The sequence below is a fragment of the Psammomys obesus genome, unplaced genomic scaffold (assembly GCF_907164565.1).
Source record: "Psammomys obesus unplaced genomic scaffold, mPsaObe1.curated_primary_1811, whole genome shotgun sequence".
Classification (NCBI taxonomy): Eukaryota; Metazoa; Chordata; class Mammalia; order Rodentia; family Muridae; genus Psammomys; species Psammomys obesus.
The window spans coordinates 14,795,741-14,810,256 of record NW_026591086.1 but is presented as its reverse complement, the minus strand read 5'-3'; the positions used below and the strand labels follow the sequence as shown (position 1 = coordinate 14,810,256).

Here is a 14,516-nt window from a genome sequence, read left to right as displayed (position 1 = left end):
TTTTGCTCACAAATAATTGTGGACTGGCTTAATAAAAATAATTTATGTAATAAAAATCATGTTTCTGAAGAGTTTTTGAAGTACTTTTACATACTGTTACATACCAGCCTTTCAGCTGTGTCTATTTCCCTGTGGAATTTCTGGCCTGTTTCTTCTTGTAACCAAACCCAAACAAAAAACCATGTCCCTTATTGAACCATGTTAAAGGCCAAACATCCAAGGAAACCTTTGTGATTGCTGTTGTGCCTTGCTGTAAATTCTGATGCTACAGCCTTTGCTCCCATTTGCAGCAACCCAGCATGCTTGGGCTCTGGTATATATTACTAATACGGTGTAGTCTTTCCTTCTCGAGTGTAAATTCCTTCAGGCCCTAAGCATGCAATGGATAAATTAACAGGCTCTTAAAACTTTTAATTCAAGAATAAACTAAATAACTAAATCTTCTTGTAAGCTGATTTGACAAAAGGGCAAAACAGCAGCCAAGTCTGTACAGGGGTTAGAAAACATACTAGCATATCAGTTACTGTCTAATATCTGTTCCAAAAAAGCTTGACCTAAAAAATTAACAATAAAGTAAGTTTTTGTATATTTTAAATTAACTCAAAATCAGCTGCAGTGAGTGCAAGTTACTTAATCACCAGGTTGTTTTTTTTTTTTTTTTTTTTCTCCCAGTAATTTCACGTACATGTTCATACTCATTTCTGGGAAGGTCAGGTTAGGAATACCCAGGCATGCTTCTACTCCCAGGCACCGCCATGGGACCCGGAAGTCTCTCCCAGCCCGAGTTTAGAGAAAACTGGAGGTAGACCAATCAAGCTGCCTCCCCATCCCGGCACCGCCCCCTCAGCCTCCCTCCCCCATCCCCCATGCCCCCTCAGCCTCCCTCCTCCCTCCCCCATCCCCCACACCTGGTAGGTGTGGTGGAGGGTGACCCAGCACGTCTTGCCCCAGGAGACCCTGCCAAATAAATACATAAAAAGAAACAAGTTAGGGCGTTGGTTTAGGGTGTGACCCAGGGCTTTGACAGGACAAGTCGATTCGAGCTAGAGTGAGAATCAGAGTCTGTGCAGCCAGGTCTGAGCCAATAAACCTGCGCGTCTACTCCGAGCGCGAAGTTAAGCGGTCCGCACTAGTTTGTCCCTGCGGTCGCCTCGTAGCCGACGCAGCGCGTCCCGAGACCCCGCACTACTATGGCTACCGGTGGTGGCGTGGCCCCCAGAGAGGGTCTGCGCTACGCCGAATACCTGCCTCCCTCCGCCCAAAGGCCGGACGCCGACATCGACCACGCCGCGGTGAGTCTGCCGTCCCGCGCGCCTCGCCCCCCGCACCCCTAGACCCCGAGATCTCCAGCTCCCGCCCGGCAGCGCCTGGGGTCGCCCGGCGCGGGGACAGGCTGTCGGGACGGGGACCCCAGAACAGGCCCCTGCACGTCCGGTGAAGGGTCCCACGGGTCCCCCTGGGCAGCCTGGAGGGGACCTGGTGGGGCCAGGGGCGTGAGAGCAGTTCGTACCCCGCGGAGGGAGGAGGGAGACGTGCTTGTCCGGAGTCCCCCCAAGTCTGGAGCACGCAACCTGGGTGCTCACGGTGTTTCTCAGGCCGAAAGGAAGAGGTGTCGGTGGTGGTGATGGGGTCTTCCCTACAACCCTGTGGGTCCCGGGGATCGAACCCGAGTCGACCAGCACCTCTGCGGGCTGACTCACCCCGCCGGTTTACGGTTTACGTCCGTAGGAGTGTATGGCTTACAGGTCATAGGTTAGGAGGTCCCTTTAAACACCCCAGGCTCAGAAATGCGAGGCTGTATTTCTCCACCGGCCTTGCTGGCGCCCTTTTGCATAACGAGAACTTTTAAAACTTTTCCTGTGCTATCCTGACATGAGATTAAGTAGAGTTTTTTGTTTGTTTGTTTGTTTGTTTTTGTTTTTTTTAATCAATATAATAGAAGTAAATATTTTCGTAATATGTCTGTGTTTGTATTTGTAAATGCTTTCACATTATTGTGTTAGAGGCTGCAGTGGGGTGGGCATATTGCTCCCATATTGCATCATGGTAGTAGAACATTTGAGTAACTTTCCATCCCCAAGACTCACACAGTGGAAGGAGGGAAGCAACTCCCAAAAGTTGACCACTGACTTCGATGTATGTACAGGGGTATGCCCGTCACCCCCACTAACAGAACCCACGGGTTTGTTTATTCTTGTTTAATTTATGTTTGGGAAACACCAAGTAGGTACATGATAGAAACAGGGTTTATGTATGCAGAACGTGAATAGACCGTGATTATCACCTCCAAGGCCAGAGAACAGCCATCCTGAAATCATAAGCAGGTACAATGCGTTTTAGGATCCGCAACTTTGTTGTAACTACTCCACTTTATTGATTATGTATAGTTACCTAGTGAAGGACAGATCTGTGAATGCTGTCATCGTTTCATTTTCGATGCATCTTTATAGGGTCTTTACTTAGTGTGTGAGGTGCTATGGTGAGTACAAAGTCAAATCAAGTATGGATTTTGTGTCTAGACTTGCTCAGTCCCCAGCGCCAAGTGATCCTGCCTGATGCCCTTTGACAGCTTCCCCTGGGTCAAGCCACCAGAGAGACTGTAGAGTCTATGTTTTCAAGGACAAGTTAGTGAGCCTGGTGTCACTGCAGAAGCTTTCCTTGACTTCAAACCCATTGTTTCTAGTTTGGGAAAGAAAAAGCCTGTCAAAAAGTGAGAAAGGGAGAGAACGTAAGGTAAATGGTGAATTCATTTAGCCTTTCTTGCTGTTAGAGAAGCGTTACAATAATATCATGTGGTTTAGAATTATTCCCATTTTTAAGTTTCAATAGAAACTATTCCTATTTCTAACAGTAAAGTTGTTTGTATTTTCTCAGTATGGTAACTATTTTTGACTGAGATTTTTATAGAGGTTGCTTTAGGTACTTTTAGTATAAGTTCACTTTTAGCTACTATAAGTTTCTCTCCCCTGATTCTGTTTGCCATAAAAACACCTTTACACAATCTTCTCAAAAAATGTTCTTTTTATAGCATAAAAAATTTCACTTCTGTCTGTGTGTGACTGTCGTGTGTGGGTACCCGTGGAGGTCAGAGGAGGGTGTCATATCCCTTTGATCTGGAGTTACAAGCCTCCAAACTTGGGTACTAGGAACAGAACTCAGATCCTCTGGAAGAGCAGTAAGTACTCTTATTCACTAAGGCATCTCTGGAGCCCTGGTGTTTGTGATCTTATTCAGTGTGTGTAAATTGTAAGAAAGAAGTAAGCTAACATTTAGTGAGTGCCTGCTCTGTACTGGACACTGTGGTAGTATTTTCTCGTTGTATAATAATCCTGTGGTGTTTCATGCTATCTTCCTTTATTTTACACTGGAGAAAGTTGAGACTTGAAGAGGTCAATTAAGTCTCTCGAGATTACAGTGATGATAAAAGGCAGGAGGGGTTAGGGAACCAGTCCTTTCTGCTGTAGAACGTTGCCATCCCACCATTCAGATAAAGGAATAAGTCCCAGATCCAAGAAATGATTTGTACCCTCGGCTTTTGTGATACTTTTCAGGGTCTTCAAATGAATCTAACTATGTTTATACACTCTTAAGCTTCAAAGCAGATTGGTTTGAGTTCCCCTTAAAGAGGAAAGTATGAATAATAATGAAAATTATAAGCTGTGACTAGGATTGGTCTAAGCATTTGCTGCCTTACAGTAAAGCAGTTTCTGGGAAGGGAGTAGGAGTAGTTTCTGGAAAGGAGATAAAGGCCCAAGTAAGAAATAGGAAAAGCTACACAATGCCGTTTATAAGATATTTAAGGTGTTCAATTCTTAGAAAATTACCCTCAAGGTACAGAGTTGTACTTTGAATTCTCCTGCATCAAGAGATTATACATTGGGCTGCTTTCCTGGCTTTTCAGACTGTGAGTGTTGGTTAAAATGTACATCTTTAGTTGGTTGTGGTGTCACATTGCTTTAATCCCAACACTTGGAAGGCAAAGAGAGTGGATCCCTGAGTTCAAGGCCAGCCTGGTTTACAGATTGAGTTTGAGGACAGCCAGGGCTACACAGAGAAACCTTGTCTCGGAGGGGGTGGGAGAGTAGGTGGTGCCAGCTAAAAGAACATTTCAAGGAAAGGACTAGTAATGCCACTTCAAAGTGTGTCAGACTTTGGAGTTTAGATGAGGGAGAGGGAAGATAGCATTATGGAGAATTATGTTAGGGATATCAAAGGCCAGTGCTAGTCTCTAGTTTCAGTTTAGCTAAGGAGAAGAAAGATACTACACTCTAGGTTGTTTTTCAAAAGGACCCAGAGAGGAGTTTTTAAGACATTTTATAAGGTTTTTGTGAATGGACATTAGAATCAGATAGGGCTGTTTTATCCCTCTGGAGAGTAGTGATTATTTTTTATAATCTATTGTATAGACTTTTCCTTTTAAGCAATGCTGGGTACAAGGCCTGTAGTCAGGCCTTGGGAGCTCTAGTTCTAGGCAGGCACAGCTGCAGTTTGCAAGACATCTGGCTTTTCTGGTCTTCAGTGTCATTGAAATGTGGCTTTTGGCTAGGTTTTCCTTTTCTTAAGGCTCTAGATTCAGTGGCACAGACTTACATCAGTCAGAATGTCAACAAAACACTGGGCAACTGATGAAGGCCATTGAAAATGAAACAAACAACTTTTTAAATTACTTTTATCAAATGACCTTTCTTTACTGAAAATTCGTCATATACTACTTATACCTTGCAAAATAATAGAAATGAAAACTTCCCCTAAAAGACAACAAATAAATTTATTGATATGAAGAGTTTGTAATTGTTCTGGAGATTGGATGTTGTGGGGAGGTGGTGTTAGAGTCTGAGAATAACTGAAGAAAGACCCCAGACTCAAGTAGTATGCAAAAGCCAGGAGCATTTATTCTGCAGAAATTTGCCAGCATGCTGGGCCCACCATTCCTTAGAGTGGGGCTCAGAAGTGAGCACATAGGCTCAATTTAAAGGCAGGTTGAGAGAGTTCCAGGAGTGTGGTAACCATTTTATTGGTTAACTTAGGATGTATGGGGGATTTAGGATTGGCTAAACTTTTAGGAACTTTCCAGAGTTGCTAAGGACTTTTCCTCAGGTTTGCAAAATCACTGTACTGGGCTCAAGCCTATGTGTTAACCCTTAACCTGATTGGCTGCCTGCAAGCTGTAATTTTAGTCAGAGTAGACAAACAGATTGAGGCCTTCTGGGGGGTCTCTTGTAGACTTTGGAGTTATTAGACCTCTTAGTGGTAAGGAGAAGGCTGATTTGAAGGTAGGTGTGTTAGTAGCCATTTTTGTTTGTTTTTGTGTCTGTTTTGTTTGAGGCAGTGTCTCACTATGTAGCCCTTGACTGGCCTGAAACTCATTATGTAGACAAGACTGATCTCAATCTCAGAGATCTAGCTTGCCTTTGCCTTGAGAGGGATTGGATTAATGGTTGTGGGTCACCGTGCCTAGCTGTAAGAATAACTTTTGTATTGCTGTGATAGAATCATGACAGAAACAACATAATTAGGAAAAAGTTCATGCTGGTTTATTATTTCTCAGGGTCCAGTCCTTAGTCACTTGGTCCTGTGTGCTTGGGCAGAGCACATTGGTGGCAGGAAAAATGTGGTGGAGACATGTTCACTTTCGGGCCATTAGGGAAGCAGAGATCCAGACAGGAAATGGCAGGGGTAGTTATACTTCCAAGGACTTGCTGCCGGTAACCTTTTCCTTCAGCGAAGCTCACTTTCATAGTTCCCCCAATCTCCCAAAGCAGTGCCACAAACCAAGGGACATTTTAGACTCAAACCACACCAGTAGCAAAGTAGTTTGGAACTTGGATCATAAATAGCTCAGATCTATTAGTTCAGGAAGTCGCTGAACTATAATGAACTATAATGAAATGATAAAAGTCAACAATAATAAAATGACAAAGGAGTTGGTTGGGAGTTAGTCCTTTTTCTTCAAGTTATAATAATGTAAGATAATTAGCAAGTGGAGAATAAAACCCAAATCAGAATTAAGGTTTACCCACAGTCTTTGTCCTCTCCTGGGCTTGCTTTTGTCCAAAGGTCTTTGTCCTAACCTTGACCCCATTATCCTTCATTTTTACTTCTACTTTTTTCAGAAGGACTCTGACTCAGAAACAAAACACTGTTTCCTGGCCACAAACCCCTTGTCTATGTATCCATTTAGGTAATTCTCTTATTTAGCTTATACTGTATACTGAGAATAAAAAACAAACAGCCAGCTTCTCACTGTCTAGAGCCTCGTGGTGTTGTGAGGAAGATAGAGTTTGCATTGTGGTCTATGATCATAATGGAGTGTTAACAGAAAGAGGAAGCAGAGTTAGATGACTAGGGGAGAACTGGGCAATGGCACTGACGTTCTTAAATGTTGGGATGCTTGATTGATCCTGTTACTAATACTAGACATAGTCAGAGTCGATGTACCTTTGTTTTTCATGGTTGAGGCCTCATAGGTTATCAAATAGTCTTTAACTGTTAATAAGTGTTAACCACATCTACAAAATACCTCACAGCAGCTCCAAAACTAGCCCAGAATCATAGTCTAGCCAAGTCAACACATGAAATTCACAGCACTGTGTATCTGGGTTAAGAAAGAACCTGAAACAAATTTGCAGCTTGGTTGGCAAGCTTGCCACAGCCTGTCTCTCTCAGAGGCTTCCAGGACTGGTTTGCTACTAGAGCAAGATTTACCACAACATGGGTTTATTCACATTACAGTTTATGTGAGCAAAGAGCTTTTTATGTTACTAGGAGAAGGATTATTTTGAATAAAGCCAAAGTAGTATTTAAAATATTATTCCCAAGAAATTGTTATGTAATGGAGCTTTGAATTTGGGGAAATTTCATTCATTATATTGAGGCTTGGAATACAGCTCACTTGGGGTGAGCCTAAGAATTGTTCCCTGTTTGGCTTTTGATTTTGTTACATTGTTTGGTTCCTTCCCCCCCCCCCCCAAACACACACCATTTATTCATTAGTATTGTAATAGAACTTAATGCTTGCCTTTGGTTTAAAAAAAAAATCAAGTTGCTTAAAAGTAGAGCAAATAGGACTGTGCTAGCTTTGCCTCTCCTTTTTTTCATGGGAATAAATTTAAGACTTCAAGTATGTGTGTGCTGTGGCAGTGGAACAGCGTTGCTGAGGGTTGAGTAGGCTTATGTGGGCTGACCAGTTTAGTTGTGAAATTCTTGCAGTTTGAAAATTTCAGGAAAGACAACTGTAAAACTTCTCTTCTAATGTCATTTTAAGGCCTGACGTTTTTTTTGTGTGTGTGTCTGAATACAAGCATCTCTCCTTTTTATTCGGGATGGTAGGGGTGGCACCCAGGCCCTCACTCAGGCTGGGTATGCTTCCTACCTCTGAGCTAGCTCAGCTCACTACCCTCTTCCTTACCTGGAAGCTCTCCTACAATGTCTCTTCCCCAATCCTGCTCATTCGCCTGTGCCTTTGTTATTCCGTCTCCATATTTTCCCTTGTACTTGATGTTGTTTAAATTCAGAGAGCTTTCTTTGTGGAAATTGAACCAAATAGTAAGCCAATATAAAACACTGAGTTCAGCAAAAGTGATTTGCTTGCGATTAACCCTTGAGAATTTAGCCCCAGCCAGATAACAAAGACAGAATGTTTTTGCTGAATCCTGCCCATTCTTCTTTTTCTTCCCTCTTAAACCAAGTGCTAATGAATTCCAATACAATTTATCTTATTCATCATTGCATGTTTTTTAAAGTAAGTCAAAAGAGAGCTCATCAGATTTCCTCCTTGCACTTGAAAGCTTTCAGTCTGACCCCTCAGCAATTTTATTTTTGTAGTTGTTGAAGGCAGTAAACATCCTGTGTTTTCTCTCAAATATCACATACAGTACTGGAACATCTTTTTATTTCCAAAATACAGAAATCAAGGAACTTAACAGTTTCATCACTAATCACCCATTATTTTAATAATTTCAGATTATTTTAAATATGCTTCTAATTCATTTCTATGCCTCTGTTTTTGACCCTGTATAGTTGTTTTTTGTTTTGTTTTCAGCATGATAACTAGACCTTAGAATTTTGGGATCGTGTTGGCTCTGCTGGGAACAGTAGTGTCTCTGCCATTCAAAGGAAAACTGAAGTCCTGATGTTCCCTGAAAGGCCCTACAATGGGGTGGCCAGCCCATTGTGGCCAGCCTGTGAGCTACATGCAGTTTGGGCCAACACAAAATTATAAACTTACTCAAAATGTAGGGGTCTGTTGTTGTTGTGTTTTTGTTTGTAACTTGAGTGCATGGTACTTGAATGTGAACTTTGATAACACTAGTATGTCACAGTGTCACAAGGGTGGAACATGTATATGACACTTGACCTCTCTAACTTAATTCCTCACTCCTTTTTCTCTACTCTGTGTCTGCTGGCCTGTGTACTCATCATAGCAGCACCTGCCTTCTTCAGGTGTGTTCCTTTAGACTGTGGTGACTTTTCCTTAGATATAAGCATGGCTTCTTTACTTTTTACAATTTTTAATTTTCAGAAGTCTTTCTCAGTGAAGCTTTCTGTGTCTACTTTGTGCCCATTTGTCATATCTTTACCTGCTTTATTTTTATTTTCCCCTGTGATGTATGTCATTGTAAATTATTGTTATATTCTGTTTCTTTCTTTCTTTGTTTCTTTTTTAAACTTTTTGAAACAAGGTCTCACTATATAGCTTTGACTGGTCCAGAACTTACTTTGTAGACCAGGCTTGCCTTGAACTCACAGAGATCCGCCTGTTTCTGCCTTCCAAGCACTGGGTTTGAAGACATATACCACTATGACTGGCCCTATTTTCTTTGTTTTCATTCTTTATTGTCTCCAGGAGACCAGGCACTATACCTGATTGACCCTGCAGTTTTGAATCATACATATCTAAATCTTTAAAGAAAATGTTTCATAACTATAACCTCTTGTTATGGCTTAAATATGATTTTTTCACTCTCTCTAATGTTCATATTGAAGTATAATTAAACCCTTTGTGAAGTATTGAGAGGGTTACAGTCTTAATCTGACTGTGATGTTTAAAGATGGGGTCATTGGGAATTGGGTATTATTCATAAAGCCATTGGGGTGATGGAATGATGGTGGCTTTATAAAAAGAGGGAGAGAGACCAGGGAACATATCCATGTACTCTATTCCCATTTCTTCCCATGTAGCCCTACAGTACCAACTCTCCTCAAGAAGGCCATTATCAGACATGACCCCTGGCACTTGGGGTGGAATCATGAGCCCAAATAAAACATCTTTATTTATTTTTATGACTTACACAGTGTATAACATTGTTTTAGAAATTACAGAAGAGAGACTGAAATATTGCTCAAGGCCTTGTGGATATTTCAAGAATAAATAAAGCATGCTTTTAGCTGTCAGAGTTCGGGAATTTATCTACTTGGAAAAAAAATACACTGGATCTAAGATGGCAGTGCCAATAGCACACTGTGTCCGATCTGCAGGGCAGCAGTGATTGCACAGTGACCAACAAATAGAACTATGGATCCCAAAACACTAGCGACTGTATTCCGAATGAGAAGAAACCACACGGTGAGGGAAACAATCCAGTCTGACCTCAGGTCATGCAGCTAAGCACTGGAAACATTCCTGAGTTCCTGCAGTCACTCCAGCGCATAGCCACATGCGTGTGCATTGTGCTCACCTTCCAGTCTGAAATGTGGGCCCCAAAACACCAGAGACTGGATCTCCCAGTCAAGAAGAAACACCACAGTGAGGGAAACAATCAGATCTGACCTCAGGGTACCCAGCTAATGCCTGGAAAAAGTTCCTGGGTTCCTGGAGGCTTGGGGTTTCGGTGCTCACCAGCCACTGAATACTTTCTGGATACTGGGGCATGGAGATCCAACCTCAGACCTAGAGACACCTGGGAGCCATGGGATCATCTCCAGACCTGCTCCAAAGCTCAACTTGTTTCTCTAGTGAGACCAACCAAACCTCTGGGCTCCCTGGTTCTTCAAGAGGGCTGTGCCTGACAAACACAGTGTCTGAGCAGTTGCAGCTCATTAAAATCAGCAAGAAAGCCACTGGCAGCTCAGCTGTCCCCAGGACTTTCCCTGGTGAGAGGAGAGCCCCTAGGCTCCCAAGTAGTCCAGTTAGCCCACAGGATCATGTACCTGAGGAAATTTGGAGCAATTCCCAGAGAACCAACAGCCATTTGGAGACCATACCTAACAATCAGAGAAGGGCTCCTTGGGTAATAATCAGCTTCCTGCCCAGGGGATTTCCCGTACCACCCCTGCCCCGCAGGACACCAGCAGGCACCAGAAACTAACATCCAACACCTGAGACAGTCAGATGGGTAAAGACTAGGGTAAAAACACAATCAACAAAAGCCAAAGCAATATGGCATCTCCAGAACCCAGTTATCAAAGGGGAAGCAGCCCTAGATACCCTAACATAAGTGAAACTGAAGAAAATAACCTTAAATCTATGCTTATGAAGAGAATAATGGAGGAAACAAATAAAATCCATAAAGAAATGCAGGAAAATACAGTCAAACAGATTGTGGCCTTTAAAGAGGAAATAATTAAACCACTGAAAGAAATGAAACAAAGAGAGGAAAGTTTAAACAAACAGGTGAAGGAATTGAATGAAAGGCAGGAAAATACACACAAACAGGTGAAGGAAATCAACAAAACGGTTCAAGATCTGAAGATGGAAATGGAAACATTAAAGAAAACACAAACTGAAGAAATCCTGAAGAGGGAAAACTTAGGGAAGAAAACAGGAACTACTGAGGAAAGTATCTCCAACAGAATACAAGAGATGGAAGACTCTCAAGTGTAGAAGATACAGTGGAAGAAATCAATACATCCCTCAAAGAAAATGTTGAATCTAAAAGTTCCTGACACAAACCATCCAAGAAATCAAGAACAACATGCAAAGACAAAACCTAAGAATAATAGGAATACATGAAAAAGAAGATTTCTTGTCTCCAAGGCCCAGAAAATATTTTCAACAAAATCAAAGAAGAAAATGTCCCCAATTTAAAGAAAGAGATGCTTATAAGCATACAAGAGGCCTACAGAACACCTAATAGATTAGACCAAAAAAGAAAATCCTCCCACAACATAATAATCAATGCACTAAATATACAGAACAAAGAAAAAAAATACTAAAAGCTGCAAGGGGGAAAGGCCAAGTAATAAATAATGGCAAATCCATCAGAATCACACCTGACTTCTCAACAGAGACTATGAAAACCAGAAGGATCTGGGGAGATATTATACAGACCCTAAGAGAACACTGATGTTAGCCTAGACTACTATTCCCAGCAAAACTCTCAATCATCACGGATAGAGAAAACAAAATAGTCAACAACAAAAACAAATTTAAATACTCCCTACCCACAAATCCGGCCCTACAGAAGATATTAGAAGGAAAAATACAACCCAACAAGGCTAACTATACACAGGAAAACACAAGAAATAAATAACTTTACTACAGCCAAACTAAAAGTAGACAAGCACACAAACACACTACAACAACCAACATAAAAATAAAAGGAAGTAACAGTTACTGATCATTAATCTCTCTCAACATCAATGGAGTAAACTCTCTAATAAAAAGATAAAACTAACAGAATGGATGTGTAAACAGGACCCAACATTCTGCTGCATAGAAGAAACATACCTCAGCCCCAAAGATAGACATTCCCTGGGAGTAAAGGGCTGAAAGATGGTTTTCCAAGCAAATGGACTCAAGAAGCAAGCAGGAGTAGCCATTCTTATATTTAATAAAATAGAGTATCAACCAAAATTAATCAAAAGAGACGAGGAAAGTCACTTCATACTCATCAAAGGAAAATTAACACCAAGAAGACATCTCAAATGTGAACATCTGTGCCACAAATACAAGGGCATCCACATTTGTAAAACAAGCATTAATAAAGTTTAAACCACACATTAATAGTAGGAGACTTCAACACCCCACTTTCACCAAAAAACAGGTCAACAAAACAGAAACTTAACAGAGAAACAGTGATACTAACAGATGACATGAATCAAATGGACCTATCAGACATCTAAAGAACTTTTCACCCAAACAAACACAAAAGTTTCCCAGGACCTCACAGAGCCCTCTTCAAAACAGACCATGGAGTAGATCACAAAGCAACTCTCAACAGATACAAGAAGATTGAAGTAATCCCTTTTATCAGATCAGACCATTATAGATTAAAGCTGGACCTCAACAAAAACAGAAATAGCAAAAAGCCTATCTATGCATGGAAACTAAACAACTCTTTACTAAATGACAGCTGGGTTAGGGACGAAGTAAAGAAATTAAAGACTTCCTAGAATTCAATGAAAATGAAGGCACAACATACCCAAATGTAGGAGACAAATCAAAGCAGTACTAAGAGAAAAGTGCATAGCACTAAGTGCCTTCATAAAGAAATTCAAAACATCTCACACAAGCAATTTAATGGCTCACCTGAAAGCCCTAGAACAAAAAGAAGACACACCCAAGAGGAGTAGAGGGCTAGAAATATGCAAACTCAGGGCTGAAATCAATAAACTAGAAACAAAGAAAACAATTCAAGGAATCAAAGAAACCAAGAGCTGGTTCTTTGAGAAAATCAACAAGATAGACAAACCCTTAGCAAACTAATTAAAAGGCAGAGAGACACTATCTAAATCAGCAAAACCAGAAATGAAAAGGGGGACATAATGACAGACGATGAGGAAATCCAAACAATAATCATGTTTTACTTCAAATGTCTATATACCATAAAATTTGAAAACCTAAATGAAATGGACAATTTTCATTTTCTTGATAGATTCCACTTACCAAAGCTGAATTAAGATCAGGAAAACAAATTAAATAGTCCTATATCCCGTAAGGAAAGAGAAGCAGTCATCAAAAGTCTCCCATCCAAAAAGTTTCAGCACAGAATTCTATGAGACCTTCAAAGAAGAGCCAATGCCAATATTCTTCAAACTATTCTGCAAAATAGAAACAGAAGGAACCTTACCAAGTTCATTCTATGAGGCTACAATCACCTTGATACCAAAACCTCACAAAGACCCAACAAAGCAAATTTCAGACCAATTTCCCTTATGAATATTGACACAAAAATATTCAATAAAATGCTCACAAACCAAATTCAAGAACACATCAAAGATGATATCCACCATGACCAAGTAAGCTTCCTTCCAGGCATGCAGGGGTAGTTAAGTATATGGAAATCCATCAATGTAATCCACAGTATCAAGAAACTGAAAGGAAAAAACAAACAAACAAAAAAAACCCTACATGATCATCTCCTTAGATGCCAAAAAAGCTTTTGATAAAATCTAACATACCATGGTTAAAGTCTTGGAGAGATCAGGGATACAAGGCACATACCTAAACATAGGAAAGGCAATAGACAGCAAACCTACGGCCAACAGGAAACAAAATGGAGAGAAACTTAAATCAATCCCACTGAACTCGGCGACAAGGCAAGGCTGTCCACTCTGACCGTATCTCTTCAACATAGTACTTGAAGTCCTAGCTTGAGCAATAAGACAACTAAAGGAGATCAAGGGGACATAAATTGGTAAGAAAGAAATCAAAGTATAACTGTAATTAAGCAAGTGAGAGACTTGTATGGAAAAACTTCAAGTCTCTGAAGAAAGAAATTGAAGAAGATATCAGAAGATGGAAACATTTCTCATACCCATGGCTCAGTAAGATGAACATAGTAAAAAATACCCATCCTACCAAAACCAGTCTACAGATTCAATGCAATTCCCGTCAAAATACCAACACAATTCTTTACAGACCTTGAAAGAACACTTTTAAATTTATATGGAAATACAACAACAATAAAAGAAACCCATAATAGCCAAAACAATCCTGGATAATAAAAGATCTTGTGGGGGTATCTCCATCCCTGATCTCAAGCTGTACTATAGAGCAACACTAATAAAAACTGCATGGTCTACGTCTACGGACACCTGACCTTTGACAAAGAAGCCAAAAATCATACAATGGAAGAAAGATAGCATTTTCAACAAATAGTGCTGGTCTGACTGGATGTCCACATGTAGAAAAATACAAATAGACCCATATTTATCACCCTGAACAAAACTAAAGTCCAAGTGGATCAAAGACCTTAACATAAAACCAGACACACTAAATGTGTTGGAAGGAAAGGTGGGGAATTGCCTTGAACTCATTGGTACAGGAGATAGCTTCCTGAACAGAACACCAACAGCACAGGCTCTAAGATCAATAATAAATACAAGGGACCTCATGAAGCTGAAATGCTTCTGTAAAGCAACAGACACTGTCAGACGAACAAAACAACAGCCTGCAGACTGGGAAAAGATCTTCACCATCCAACATCTGACAGAGGGTTAATATCCAGAATATATAAAGAACTCAAGTTAAACAGCAAAAAATCAAGTAATCCAATTAAAAAATGGGGTACAGAGCTAAACAGAGAATTCTCAATAGAGGAATATCGAATGGCAGAGAAACACTTAAAGTCATC

General features: G+C 40.8%; 1 protein-coding gene across 1 annotated transcript in view; it reads left to right on the top strand.

The window, feature by feature from the left end:
- The first annotated feature begins 915 nt into the window (after positions 1–915).
- Positions 916–14,516, top strand: part of Dnajc15 (DnaJ heat shock protein family (Hsp40) member C15) — a 56,367-nt gene continuing 42,766 nt past the window's right edge. The window contains exon 1 of the mRNA XM_055609771.1: positions 916–1,292. Coding sequence (XP_055465746.1) covers positions 1,191–1,292 — 102 coding nt within the window. The 5' untranslated portion in view covers positions 916–1,190. The remainder of the gene's footprint in view (positions 1,293–14,516) is intronic.